The 13,626-nt window shown below is 39.7% G+C and overlaps 2 protein-coding genes across 2 annotated transcripts; both read left to right on the top strand.

The window, feature by feature from the left end:
• The first annotated feature begins 5,998 nt into the window (after positions 1-5,998).
• Positions 5,999-6,852, top strand: CheA7a (Chemosensory protein A 7a). The gene is made up of 2 exons (XM_018110225.3): positions 5,999-6,270; positions 6,338-6,852. The coding sequence occupies exons 1-2, from the start codon at positions 6,040-6,042 to the stop codon at positions 6,647-6,649; spliced, it is 543 nt and encodes a 180-aa protein (XP_017965714.1). The 5' UTR covers positions 5,999-6,039; the 3' UTR covers positions 6,650-6,852.
• A 2,265-nt stretch (positions 6,853-9,117) lies between these two features.
• Positions 9,118-10,945, top strand: LOC108657569 (angiopoietin-related protein 7). Its single transcript, XM_018110224.3, has 3 exons — positions 9,118-9,252; positions 9,311-10,659; positions 10,738-10,945. Exons 1-3 carry the CDS (start codon positions 9,187-9,189, stop codon positions 10,865-10,867), a joined length of 1,545 nt encoding a protein of 514 aa, XP_017965713.2. The 5' UTR covers positions 9,118-9,186; the 3' UTR covers positions 10,868-10,945.
• Positions 10,946-13,626: the final 2,681 nt, after the last annotated feature.

Below are 13,626 nucleotides of genomic sequence, written 5' to 3'. Positions count from 1 at the left end.
AAATATATATTTTAAAATTTCAGAGACGTGCTTAGCCTTATTAGAAATCTATTCAGATAACACTGCAAATAAATTGGTAAATACTTGATATCTGTACATAATTTAAGCATCTAACCTTTAGTAAGCGTATTGCGACAATAGCTCAGCAAAGACACCTACCTATATATAGACTGTGCAATTGAATGTAGCTTTTGGTGGGGCATTTTGTTATTGGGTGGTGCGCTGATAAATTAGCTAGCTAGCTAGCCAGCCACTCGAATCACAAGACGTGAGCTTTATAACAAAAGCGCAACAAATTAAATGTCAACAGCTGAGGTTGTACGGTGCGTGCGGGGAGCGAAGGGCGAGCAGCGGCTAAGAACACAAAAAGCGTTCTCACTTGGCCTGACCGCAAGCAGACCCCATTTGGTCATATTAAAAAACAATTTCCACACACACGCACAGCAAATACATCGTAAAACTTGCGACACGCGCCACAAGCGACGACGACAAGGACAAGGACAAGGGCGAGGGAGAGGACGAGGCGAGTAAAAAGAAAACGAGAAACATGCATGAACAAAAAAAAAAGGAAAAGAAAAAACAAGCTGGGAAAAAGGCAAGAAAATTGGCTACAAAAGATGCTAATGATTTATTTAATCGATTTGACCATGAACATATGTAACGCAATTCAGCGTGTGAAAAATGACAATCGAGAGCTCTCTTGGGTCTTCGATGGGGGAGGGGGGTGGCAGCATTGGCCTCTCCGTTGCTGCCCAAACGTCTGTTGATATTTTTAATAGTTTCGGCTGGGCAATGTTGACAAGGGTTTTTGGCCACCGGGTCAAAGCGACCCGAACACGCATTCCATACCATTCCGATCCCATCCGGGTGGGCGTTGGGTGTGGCCGAGCTGGTGTGGTCAAGCGTAAGTCGTTTGGCTCTCTTGGCCGTGTAAATTATGCTAAGCGTTTGTCAATTTGTGTGTGATTTGTCTTGGCCGGACAAGGTGCGAAAGGGTTGACTGGCATGCCATGGTCACGCGCTATTAACTGCGCCCTATCTCTCTGCTGGGCAGACGAACGATTAGGCATATAACATGCGACTAATCGGTAAGTCGAGCCTCTGTCCGCCGCAATCATTTATCATTGGCATTAAGCTTTGAGAGTGGCCGATGTGTGTGGGGGGATGTGTAAGCGAGATGTGCTGAAGGGCGCAGGGCAGGGCGAGAGCTAGTGAGATTCTTTATTCAGCCCGAAAGTATTCAATGCAAAATTGAAAACCCTCAATGGGGATGCATGAGCAGTGGAGCTTTATTTTAGTATATTATACTTTTCATAGTTCTACATAAATTACAAACTTTACTTGTTATGATCTGTCAACACTTTTTATACACTGAACCAATTGAAAATGGCAAAAGTATGTAACGGACAGAAGAAATCATCGCAGACCCTATAAAATATATATATTCTTGATCAGCACGACGAGCTGAGTCGATATAGCCCTGCCCGTCTTGTTTATTAATAATTATTTATATAATCTATTTAACACAATATATAAGTGAATATTTTAGCTTATATAGAGTACTTTTATATAGGTCTCAATATGCCTTATCAATGCCCCTAGTTCACAGACTGAGCCAACCGAGTCGCATCCTCCGTCCAGAGTTTTGGACGTTATCATTTGTCCTGCTGGCTATCAGACAATGGAGACGAGCGCATAAGAAATTGGTCAAGTCGGTGGCAAAGTTGAAAGAAATGGCCAGCGCTTGGGTGTGTGGGCGTGGCATGCAAACAAAACGAACTGCGGCATACAGGGAACGGGAATGAAAGGCGGCAAATAAATCGCCTTCAATATATCAAAGACTTAAATTTCAATTTTTTTCAAATTTCCTGCCATTTAAATGCACTCCTTCGGCCAAGTGCCCAGCGACAGGATTCCATTTGCCCACACCCATCACACACACACACATACATACATACATACATACATATATTCCCAGCTCATTGTTATGGCTGTGTTGGTAAATGATGCGCAGCGTGTTGCTCGGCTTGTGGGTGTGTGGGCGTGGCATCACTGCAGAAATTGTGCCAGGAATTGAAATTCTTTTTTTCCGTCTTTTTATTCTTATTCATTTTTATTTTATTTTTTTTTTTTTTATCAAGAGAGCGACCAACGGCGGCAAAGACGTCGCAATTCTTTAGCATTTTATTTCAATTTTTTCAGTTTTTTTCTTCCTATCTTATTTTGCATTTTATAGAGCTGAGAAGTGAGCAACCCAGAAGGAGGGTGGGCGGCTGTGGATGGGTGTGGCTGAGAAGTGCGGAGACAACGCGAGTGTACAGCACATTTACTGCCTCATCTATTTAATACCATAAATAATTGCATCTAATTAAATATGCTCAAATGAAAATGTCCGCTTTTTTTTAGCCATTTTTTTGTTGTTTTTATATATATAAATGTATGTATTTTTTTTTTTTTTTTTTGCCTTTGCCGCTGTCGCTACGTGCTCTGCCAGCGCTGGCTGCAGTTGACGCGTGATGGAGCGAATGTCATTCGAAATGAAATTCAAGTTCCAATTTGGACCAAAGAAAAAACGACCGACAGCTTACGAGAATAAGAGAGATGGGGAGATAGATAGATAGAGAGAGAGAGAACAGCGAAGGGAGACAGAGAGTGATAGCGCGATTGAGAAAGCGTGGGCGAAGGCTGCTGCAGCTAAAAAAAAAAAAGGGCCACGGGGAGCAGGATTGTATTGGAAATACCCTGTACTTCAGCTTGAAAGATCATACAACATATAAATTGCATATGTTTAGTATATATTAAATATTATATTACATAGATAGAAGGAGAAGACTGCATTCTAAATATCCTGTACTTAAGGAAAGATCATAATATAAAATATTTAAATGTGCATTTAATATTTAATATTTATTTTAAATTCTATTATATACAAATAGTTGACCTTCATATAAAATTATGAAATTTATTTAGTATTTGGTTATATCAAAGCATGTAAGGACATCAACAACAGTTGCTGCAATTCGGCATACCCGGCCCGGGCCCACTTCACTGGGTGCGAGGTATAATTAAGTAGCAGCGCGAGCGGCAAAAAAAAATAAAGAAGACAGAATTTAATAGTTTTCAATTAGGAATCGTTTGCAGCCTTTGCTGCTGCGCCCTTCCCTTTTTTTATGGCACACACTTGATGTCGCATCAGCAGCAGCAGGAGGAGGAGCAGGAGCAGTGGCAGGAGCAGCAGCACTGGCAGTAGCTGTCAGTTTTCTCGGCTCTGCAGAAGTGTCGAGCAAATGAAGTCACGGACTTCGTCGACTCGCCGCCCCCTCCCCCACCACGCCCCCAGATCGAGTTATTTGTTTGGCTCTGTTTGTGTTGTTTCCTTTTGCTGTTGCCTTGCGTGTTTTTAATTCAACGTAAATTTTATTTTATTTTAATTTCGCTGCAATTCTTTTAATACATGCAGAGAGAGAAAGAGAGAGAGAGACAAAGTACCCTTTCTTTCCTTCCGCTCTGCCATTTTTATGAACATCGAGCACTGAGCGTAGCGTCGCGTCGGCTTTTATGAAAATGACACGTTGTGCATTTGCTTACGTGACTCTCATTTAGCCGTTGACTTTTCTTTTATTTTTCTCCTCATTTCCCCCATTTTTGTTGGTATTTTTCCCTTTTGAAGTACTCGTAATTATTGCACACATTGCTTTAATTAAACATACTTTGGCAGCGCTGCACAGTAAACCCTGAGTCTATTAGGGCTGAGCAATTGTTAATATTTTAGTATATTTATTAGGTTGTGAAAAAGAAGCGTGAAGAGGCTGTCTGTAGAATTTCCAATAATGATATATTACATAATTTTATAAACTATCATCGACAGTATATACTTATATTTCCTTCTTCTGCAAAGGTTTTATATAGATTAATATACATTTTATGCATATATAAATACGTTAATAATCTTGTTTCCTTCCACTTATAGAGCTAAATTGAACTAAGTTCAATACGAAATTCCATATCATAAATAAATCGCATTTCAGTTTCTTGAACAAAACTTTGAAGCAGCTGTTATATATTTCTAGAGAGAGAGAGAGAGAGAGAGAATCTTAACTGCCTTCATCGAATTCTGTTACCGTTAATACAATCAATGCAAGGGCGCAAACAACTCAAGACAGTTATTTAAATAGCTATGCAGGCAGAGAACCGGGACAGATGGGCAGGCGGTTCAGCTAAATGAACGACTAGCTGGCACTACCTACATACATATATATGTATGGTGTTCCTGCTGCGACCTTCCGCCCGGAAGTTATTGAGCACGGCAAAGGCGCGACCTAAAACATTACAACAACAACTACAACAACACCAACGATGAGTTGGAGTCAATGGCAATGGTTTGGCGCTGCTGCCTACCTGACTTTACCATTAGTTGGGCTGCAAAATTTTGGTTCGATGAATTTATTACTTTTGATGTTCAAACACGAAAACTGCTGCAGGCCATAAAACAAGCAAAGAGCGCTGAAACTTAAGGACAAGCCAGACCCGGACAGGGCCAGGCCAGGACAAGCCAAGGCAAGCCAAGCCAAGCCAAGTCAAGCTGGGGAGTATCGCAGGCACCCAGTCCGGGCAGCTTCGAACAGCAAATGCTATTAAAAGTTTACATGTCTCAATAGAGTGTTAAGAGATTAGTTGGCATAAAATATTTGGAGAATTCCAGGCAAAAGGCTGTTGGCCTTGTTGAAATGCTAGGCGCAAGCCGGAGGGGCGTAATGCAAGCAGGAAGGGCGATAGGAAGTAATTCGGTGAGCTGAACCATATAAAGGAAGTGCAGCGGCAAGAAATGCTGGATGCGGAAATATTTGAAGTAAAATTTAAGTAAAAAAAAAAATAACTAACTAAATAGCTAACTAATAAAACATAATATATAAATAAATAAAATAAAATAAATTAAATTAAATTAAAAATAATGACTAATAAAATTAAATAATTAAAAAATATAAAATAATAATATTATTAAACCTAATAAAATATAAATAAATAAATGCTGGATGCGAAAATATTTGAAGTAAAATTTAAGTAAAAAAAAAAAAAATAAATAAATATATAAATAAAATATAATATATAAATTAATAAAATAAAATAAATTAAATTTAATTTTAAAAAAATAACTAATACAATTTAATAATTAAAAAAATATAAAATATTAATATTATTAAACCTAATAAAATATAAATAAATAAAATATAATAGATAAATAAATAAAAATATAAATAAAATATAATATATAAATTAATAAAATAAAATAAATTAAATTAAATTTAAAAAAAATAACTAATACAATTTAATAATTAAAAAAATATAAAATATTAATATTATTAAACCTAATAAAATATAAATAAATAAAATATAATAAATAAATAAATAAATATATAAATAAAATATAATATATAAATTAATAAAATAAAATAAATTTAATTTAATTTAAAAAAAATAACTAATACAATTTAATAATTAAAAAAATATAAAATATTAATATTATTAAACCTAATAAAATATAAATAAATAAAAAAATAAATAAAAAATGTACATTTATAGAAGAAATAAAAATATTAAATATATTTAAAGCGTTAAATCAGGTTTATTTTATTAATTTAAGCTTAGTAAAATTGAAATAAACAATAAAAAATATTTTATAATAATAAAAACAGTCAGTACATTACAAATACGATATAAAATCAGGTCAGCTTATATTCAAGTCAACCTTCAGAAATGTTTGCTGATTTTCATATGTTCTATAAATTAAATTATACGAACGGACTAGATGCATATCTGCAAATGTTCAAATGTACACACAATATGAACACAATTTGATAATGGATATATATATATACATATATAAATATACATTTATACATATATCTAATAACAAGCTGCAACTGTTGACAGATGCGCGAAACAGCGATATTGCATGTGAGATAGACAGGGGGTGGAGCCATATATAGCGAGGGCTCACTGTGCAGCGGCTGTCAATTGAGCCGAGTTGATTTGATAAGCATGACTAGTGTGTCGGGTCTGGTGGTCGTTGGGCTGATGCTTTTGGTGTATGCCGCAGCGGAGGAGAAGAGCTACAGCCTGGAGCTGAACTCCTTCGACAAGAACACAAAGATCGAGAACGACGACACCTGGGTCGACTGGGGCACGCTGCGCATGAAGAAGGTGGGCCGCAACCAGTACACCTTGGACGGCGAGTTCGAGTTCAAGAGGAACATAGGCGATGAGCAGAAGGTAAGCCAAAAATGTCTCACGGAGCTACACAGAAATGCTACATAGACTCGATACCCTTATACTACAGCTATCGCTGCAAGTGTTCTCCTACGATGAGGGCGCCAAGCAGAAGGGTCCCATGGTCATGAATGTGAACAAGCCGTTCTGTGAGTTCGTCAATGAGGATGTCGACACGTATCCCAATCTGCAGAAGAAGTCCGATTTGCCCGAGCAGGGCGACTGTCCGTTCCCCAAGGGCAAGTACACAATCGACAACTACGAGCTGGAGACAACATTCCTGCCGGACGATGCACCCAAAGGGGACTATCTATTGGAGCTCACCTTGCTGGACAATGAGGCCAGCCTCTCGGGTCTGGTGGCATCCGTCACTCTAACCTAATGGCGATGACATCTTAATACCCCTCACCCCTCTTTTCTTTTTTGCTGTTTTCTCATGTTCTATATTCTTTGTTTTGGGTGGATCCATAGAGCACTGCAAGCGTTTTACACCTATGCCTACTTTCTGTTGTAGCTTTAAGCTTTGTTTCATTTCTTTCTATTCGTGTGTCAAATATTAAATGCTTCGCTTTCAAGGACCTAGAACTCAAATGTGTAATTATTGAAGACTCTTCTCCGCTGTAGACCGCTGCTCAATGCAGCTGCATTGCAGAGAGCTGTGGATGGAACGGGTGGGGCTGGGGCTAGCCAAAGGATCTGTGGTTACAGCAGCTCAGTCAAGTACGCACATATGCTTGAATTTGCAAATACAGTAGAGTATTCAGTTTCTGCATCAACACCTCGTCTAATTGAAATTTGCAATTGCTATTGCTGCCGCTGTCCTGTTGGCCTGTTATTTCACGCTGTGCCATTTGTCATTGACAAGCAGCAGCAGCAGCAGCAGGAGGAGAAGGGGCAGGAGTAGAAGCAGGAGAAGGAGCAGGAGCAGCAACAGCAACGGCGCCCAGCATATGCCAAGGCTCTCCAAAATGCGCGCATAATGACAGAATCCGCTCCCCCATTCCCCCCTCCCCCCTCACACGCTCACACAGTCACATGGAAAAAAGGGCTGCATGCATGGAACGGGACTAGGGCTGTGCTTTTGCTAAAAATGATTATCTGTGCATTAAAATCCATTGATTCCACTTAAGCACCGTTACAATTGCACACACACAGTGTGAGAGAGAGAGGCACACACACACACACACACACATAGACAAAGCGACAGCCACATGCGACACTTAATTAACAAATATGCATTACAAACACCCGCAACGAGCAGCAATTGGTTGGTCATGTCATCAGCTGGCTTCCTCTTACCCACAATCATATCACACACACAGATTATTGCACATTTGCATTGCCTATGCATGTGGATGGCTTTTTATTTGGCTCGTCAGCGTCAACCACCCGCATGGCAGCAACAGCAACAGCTACAGCAGCTGCTGCCGTGGCACCAGCAACCGTTGCCGGCGTTGCCAGCAATTGGGGAGTTGTGTTGCATGTGTTTAATTGAAAAATCATATGCAGCTCGCATAATTATGTTTATTGCAATAATCTGATGCAAATTTTCAAAACTCAAACTGAATGCTTTAGACGACAGTGCCCCAAGCCGGCAGCCTGGCATGCCCCGCCAAGCCCTGCCAGCACTTGGCACGCCCTCAGCCACCAACCACCACGCACTTTTGTGTTATCTGCTGTTGCTGCTGCTGTTGTGGTTGTTGTTGTTGTTGTTGCCGTTCGCTGTTGGTGCACATTAAATTGCACTTGAAATTGCACATTTCAACGCCTACTGATTATGACAGATAATTATGTTATCGAGTGTTGCCGCACGCTAGCGTTGCCCCCTTACGCAGCAGCGATGCGAGGCCTCCACAGTCTCCTGCTACTGCCAGCCAGCAGGTGGATGGGAGGGGGCGTATCTGTAATGTACAATCGAGCTCAGGCTGACTTGGCTATACATGTATGTATGTATGAAAATAGATGTACATACATATGTGAAGCATGGCCTATTATGATGTATATTATTATTATGTATTGTTTATTATTTACATTTATTTATTGTCCATTTCATATTAGCTATCATCTATGTATACTCCATATCTATTTGCTGCTTACTTTTCATGCGCTTTGACATTGAGCTGAATGTTATTAATCTATCAACTTGAACTTGAAGTCAGTGCCTTGGTAGGGCTACAGCAACAGCTTGCATGATAAGAGCAACATTTCATTGGCAATAAAAAAAATATATAAATATGTATATTGTAATTTACATTAATAAATGAACAACGCACATATTTCATATACATATATGTAAATCATTCCATCAGCGGAATAAAGCTCGCATATGGAATCTTTTGATTTTTAACACTATCATAATTCAATAAAAAAAAACTAGTTCATATAACTAATTTTTTTTTTCTAATATCAAATAGACTTTTGCATGTAATAATTGTTTTAAAATACAATCACATTTATATTACATATACAATCATAGAAATGACCAGAAACTCTTTCGCCCTCTCTTTTTCGCTCTAACACACTCTCTCCCTTTCTTATCAGTTTGTGCTCATATTTGTATTTGTATCTGAACATTTAAATATAGTATATATGTGTATATATTATATACATATTTCTTCAAATGAGTAAGCTCTCAAAAATAACAAACACTTGCGTCTGAGCATTTTGTAGAGCCCGAACTGCAGATACCCTGTATCTATTATGACTATACAATATGCAATGCTTAGTCTAAAAAGTGTTTGGCAAACCTTCAATGCTCTCTCTCTCTGGTCTCTCTGGTCCATCACGCACACACACTTGCGCCTAGTACAGGGTATATTTATAAGAGCGAATTCCAGACCTACGCAAGCCACCGAAGCTGATTGCGAAATTTAGTTGAATTTCAAGTCATTTGCGCGTCGGTCGAATTTTAAATACAAAATGATTTTTAGGCAATTTATTTTCTGGTCTTTCTTAATGCTGACGATCGATCCCAGTTTCGGCGTGGTACGCTGTCCCTAAATAGTTCCATTGGCTTAGTAATATCAAGTGTTTCTCTTTTAAGGAGCTGCAATCGGGCAGTCTGAAGTCGGAGTTCAGTGTGAAATGTTTTGGGATAATGCAGCCGCTGCTGCAGGATATTGCTATAAAAAAGGAGAAAATTGATCAATGTGATGCCGTTGTTCAAGGCAGAGACGACCAATTGGCAGAGCTGCAGGGCAAATACGATCAGGTGCAAATGAAGCTGGCCGTGGCCGAGACTGCGGCGAGAGAGAAGGAGCGTCAGATCGTGCAGCAGCAGGAGCTGTGCAACTCCCACAAAAACAACAGCAACCTCAAGGACGAACTCATTGCGGCCTACAGGCAGCATGTCAAGGACAAAGCCTCTGAGATTGACCAGCTGCAGTGGGAGCTCAAGGCGCAAGCAGAGCTTCTGGGCAACTGCAGCGCTCAGTCTAAGCAAAAGGATGCGCGAATAGAGCAGCTACAGGGATTGGCTGACGCGAGTCAGTTAACAGGCGCGGAAGCAGCTCGAAACATGACTCAAAGCGCGGAACAAATTCAGCAGCTGCTGTCCGAGGCAAGGCAGCACAAAGATCAGCTCGACAGCCTGAAGTCGCAGCTGAGAAACAAAGAGGAGTACATCGAGAAGCTGCAGTCGGAAATCGAGTGGAACAAGGTCAATGCCGTGGAGCTGCAAGATAAACTGAAGGATCGAGAGGAGCAAATCGAGAAGCTGCAAGCGGATTTGGCAAAAAAACTGGAGCAACGAGACGCCTTCAGCATGCAGTTGAATGCGAGCGAGCTGCTGAACGAGCAAAAGATGGCGGAGGTGAACAGCTTGAGGTCGGAATTGAATCGAACGCAGTTGCAGCTATCGGAGTATAAGATCCAAATCGATAGGCTGCAATCGACAAATTGTTATTGGTTTGGCAACTCGTCTGCAATACACCAGATACGTGCGCCTGGCATCAAGCCCTTCGATGTGCTCTGCGACTCGCAGCTGGCCGGGCCCGGCTGGACCGTGATACAGCGTCGCTTCGATGGCAGTGAGAATTTCTATCGAAACTGGTCTGAATATCGCAACGGTTTTGGGGATCTGCACGGCGAGTTCTTCATCGGCATGGAGAAGCTCTACCGACTCACGCTGGCCCAGTCCAGCGAACTCTATGTCCACTTGGAGAGCTTCGACGGGAGCGTCTACTATGCCAGATATTCCGACTTCAGCATTGGCAGCGAGAGCGAGTCCTATAACCTGAAGCTGCTGGGCACCTACTCAGGCAACGCTGGCGACGGTCTGCACTATGCCAAATATCGGAAGTTCTCCACCTTCGATGTGGACAATGACAGATCTGACGACAACTGCGGCATACTGAGGCACGGCGCCTGGTGGTACGACCGATGCGGTCTCAGGTTAGTGCTAGATCATATAGAGCTAGACAAATATCTATGTACATACATCTATATATATATATTTCGTATCCGTTGCAGTAATCTCAATGGTCAATACTTCAATCACAGCTCCAAGGATCCTCGGAGTATTTTTTGGCTCGGCTCACAGAGCACATCCTTCAAGAAAGTATTAATGATGTTGCGACCCAAGACTGCTCAATTTATCTGAGCATCGTAGCTATTATCAAAATAGCTATGAAAAAAGAAACTCCTTTAAAATAACATATGTACATTTGATTTTACAATTCATTTGCATTTTATTTATACATTATATTTTTTTTTTTAACTTTATTGAGTGATATTTGGTTGACTTGATTTGAAAAAAGTTTTTATTAAAATAAAATAAGTTTGAAGTGAAATTTAAATATATTTTTAGTTGATTATAAAATTCGAGTTGTGTATATAGGTTTGCCCATATTCGAAGGACCCATGTATTTTCTTCTTAAATTAAAGAAAAAACATTTTTTTTTTTTGTATGTTGATGATAATTATAATTTATTTGGTTCCAGTGGATTTTTTTACTTCGTTTATTGAATATGATATCTCTCAAATGGTCGCCTTGGGCCTGTATGGCATCTCTGCCAAAAGATATATTTGCTTCATTGGATATGGATAGTCTTGTATACATCATATATACCTACTTATGTCTAATATATGTACATATATTTTCAGGGTATACAACATTGAGATATGTCTTGGATCCCATTTACTTATGCACATATATTTGCATGTTTGTACATACATATGTATATATATATATATTTTTTTTTATTAAGTCATCTCACAGAGGCCGGGTTAACACTCGGTTTGAGTCGCAGCTGAAGTAGAAGAACGTTTGGGGAAACGTTGCCAGGCCGCGGAAATTCGTTTGTGATTACGCCCAGCCGCAGTGGAAGTCGTGTGTGTGTGTGTGTGTGTGCTGAGGTGTGCTGTGTATTATGTAGGTACACATATTTTTAATCATCATTAACAATAATTCGAGAAATACTTTTAATTTTTTTCCGTTTGCGTCGGGCGCAAGACGACGCCAAAGACGTAAAAGATGTTGGCCTGGGTGCACTTGGGCTTTGTCTTATGGCAGGGATAACAGCATATGTGTGTATGCTAGTGTATGTGTGTGTGTGTGTGTGTGTGTGTGTGTGTGTGGCTGTGTTATGCTTATTCCCCGCGCTACTTGCTGCCACTTCTGCCTCAATGACATTGCACTTACTGCTCCGACGTCGCGGCAAAAAGATTTATGAAAATATTGCGTTTGTACGCCCTCCCCTCCCCCCGCTGGCCTTTTCAAGAGCAGCCCCCAGAAAAATAAAACCCCTCTCTAGCAGCTGGCTTCCTTGGGGATTGTGTGTGCTGGCTGTAGGTGTCCTTTGCTTGTGTGCAATATTAATTATTATAGGCGAGCCACCCACACAAATAAATCATAAATTAAAAGCCAAGACGCAGTGCCGGCCAAGCAGAAAGCTCTGAGCCAGTCCCAAACCCTGAGCGCTGGCCCAACCCCCTTAGCCCATAATAAACAATTTTTATCATTAAACGCATTTGATAATTAAAAATTGTCATTTTTTAGCAGCGCTCGCTTCTCTGAAATATCATTTTTCTCATATACTTTTTTTTTCTGTTACATTCCTTTTTTCTCTCTCTTTTTTTTTATTTTATTTTTATTTTTGGTTGCAAAAAATATTAAATTACCAAATGGGTGTGCTTTGGCCAGAGGGTGTCGTAGGGTGGTGGGGTTCGGGAGGCGTTGGGGCAAGGGGTGTTTCCTGGACGTATACAAAAGCAACGGCATTTATCATTTTGCCAACTGTTTGTTTGATAAGGGGACACACAAAATTAAAAATACAAAAAAAAGCGGAAGAAGAAGAAAATACACAGCTAACAAACGCAAAGCACATAAATAAAAATTAATTGGTGACCAAAGGAAAAACCAACCAAGTAAAAAAAAAAAACAAAACAAAAAAAAAAACTAAGGCACATAAATATTACTTAAAATATATTTGAAGAGTGGAAGGCAAATGAAATAATCTCTATAGAAGTAATTTCTGAGCTCTCAGTTTAGAATAGCTAATCTATATTTATCTATCTCTCTCTTCCTCTTTCTCGCTTTCTCTCTCTCTCTCTTTCTCTCTCTCTCTCTCTCTGTCTCTTAGACTTCACAAAAATGTTATTCAAAGGATAAATATTTCTTTATTTTCATTTTTATTTACTCCAAGAAGCGCGTCTCCTGCCATTAGCTACACTGCCATCTGCCTCTCTCTCTCTCTCTCACACACTCTTTGTCTCGCCTTCTGGCTCTCTATTCTAGTTGTTAAGGTTTCATTTCATTAAATTTTATGAACTTTTCGATTTCATTGCGCAGAAATCGCATTTCTATTTTTAGTGTAGCTACAAAACCATTTGGACCATTCGTAATGCATCCTTTACTCTCGAATATTTACTTTTACAGTTGTTAATTTAATTTTACTGTGGCTTTCGCTCTCGCCACCTTCACTTAGGTCTGACAGCAGACGTAATAACAATAAGCAGCTAACAGACAGACGGACAGACCGACAGACAGATGCCAAATTGAAAGTGTCTGAATGTGTTGCCAATTGATGGAGCTGCCCACCTAGAGTACGGGATTGCTATCGCTCTTCAAGTGGAGCGTGATGAATGAAAATGTATGTGAATGCAGTAAAATGAATGCAGTATTGTGAATTGCATAGAAAGGCGATTATAAGACTACAGCTGCTATGGAATAAGAAAATAAACAGAGAGTAATTGGGGGTGTGAGAGAGCGAGAGATATGTGGAAGGGGAAAACTGGAGGCAGAGCAACAGAGAGATAGCGAAAATGAGAGATAGAGATTGGGATTGTGTAAATGAGAAATATAGAAAGAGGAAAATGAAGGAAGAGAATGAGATATAGAAAAGTGATTGAAAGAGAGAG

The sequence above is a fragment of the Drosophila navojoa genome, chromosome X (assembly GCF_054131105.1).
Source record: "Drosophila navojoa isolate 15081-1374.11 chromosome X, UAZ_NAV_1.0, whole genome shotgun sequence".
Taxonomy (NCBI): domain Eukaryota; kingdom Metazoa; phylum Arthropoda; class Insecta; order Diptera; family Drosophilidae; genus Drosophila; species Drosophila navojoa.
This window is presented reverse-complemented; position numbering and strand designations above follow the sequence as displayed.

Bases quoted from the DNA above. Each gene is read 5' to 3' on its own strand.
- CheA7a (XM_018110225.3), top strand. From the start codon at position 6,040: ATGACTAGTGTGTCGGGTCTGGTGGTCGTTGGGCTGATGCTTTTGGTG. The intron at 6,271-6,337 runs GTAAGCCAAAAA...CTTATACTACAG, and splicing joins ACATAGGCGATGAGCAGAAG to CTATCGCTGCAAGTGTTCTC.
- LOC108657569 (XM_018110224.3), top strand. From the start codon at position 9,187: ATGATTTTTAGGCAATTTATTTTCTGGTCTTTCTTAATGCTGACGATC. The intron at 9,253-9,310 runs GTACGCTGTCCC...TTCTCTTTTAAG, and splicing joins TCGATCCCAGTTTCGGCGTG to GAGCTGCAATCGGGCAGTCT. The intron at 10,660-10,737 runs GTTAGTGCTAGA...TATCCGTTGCAG, and splicing joins TACGACCGATGCGGTCTCAG to TAATCTCAATGGTCAATACT.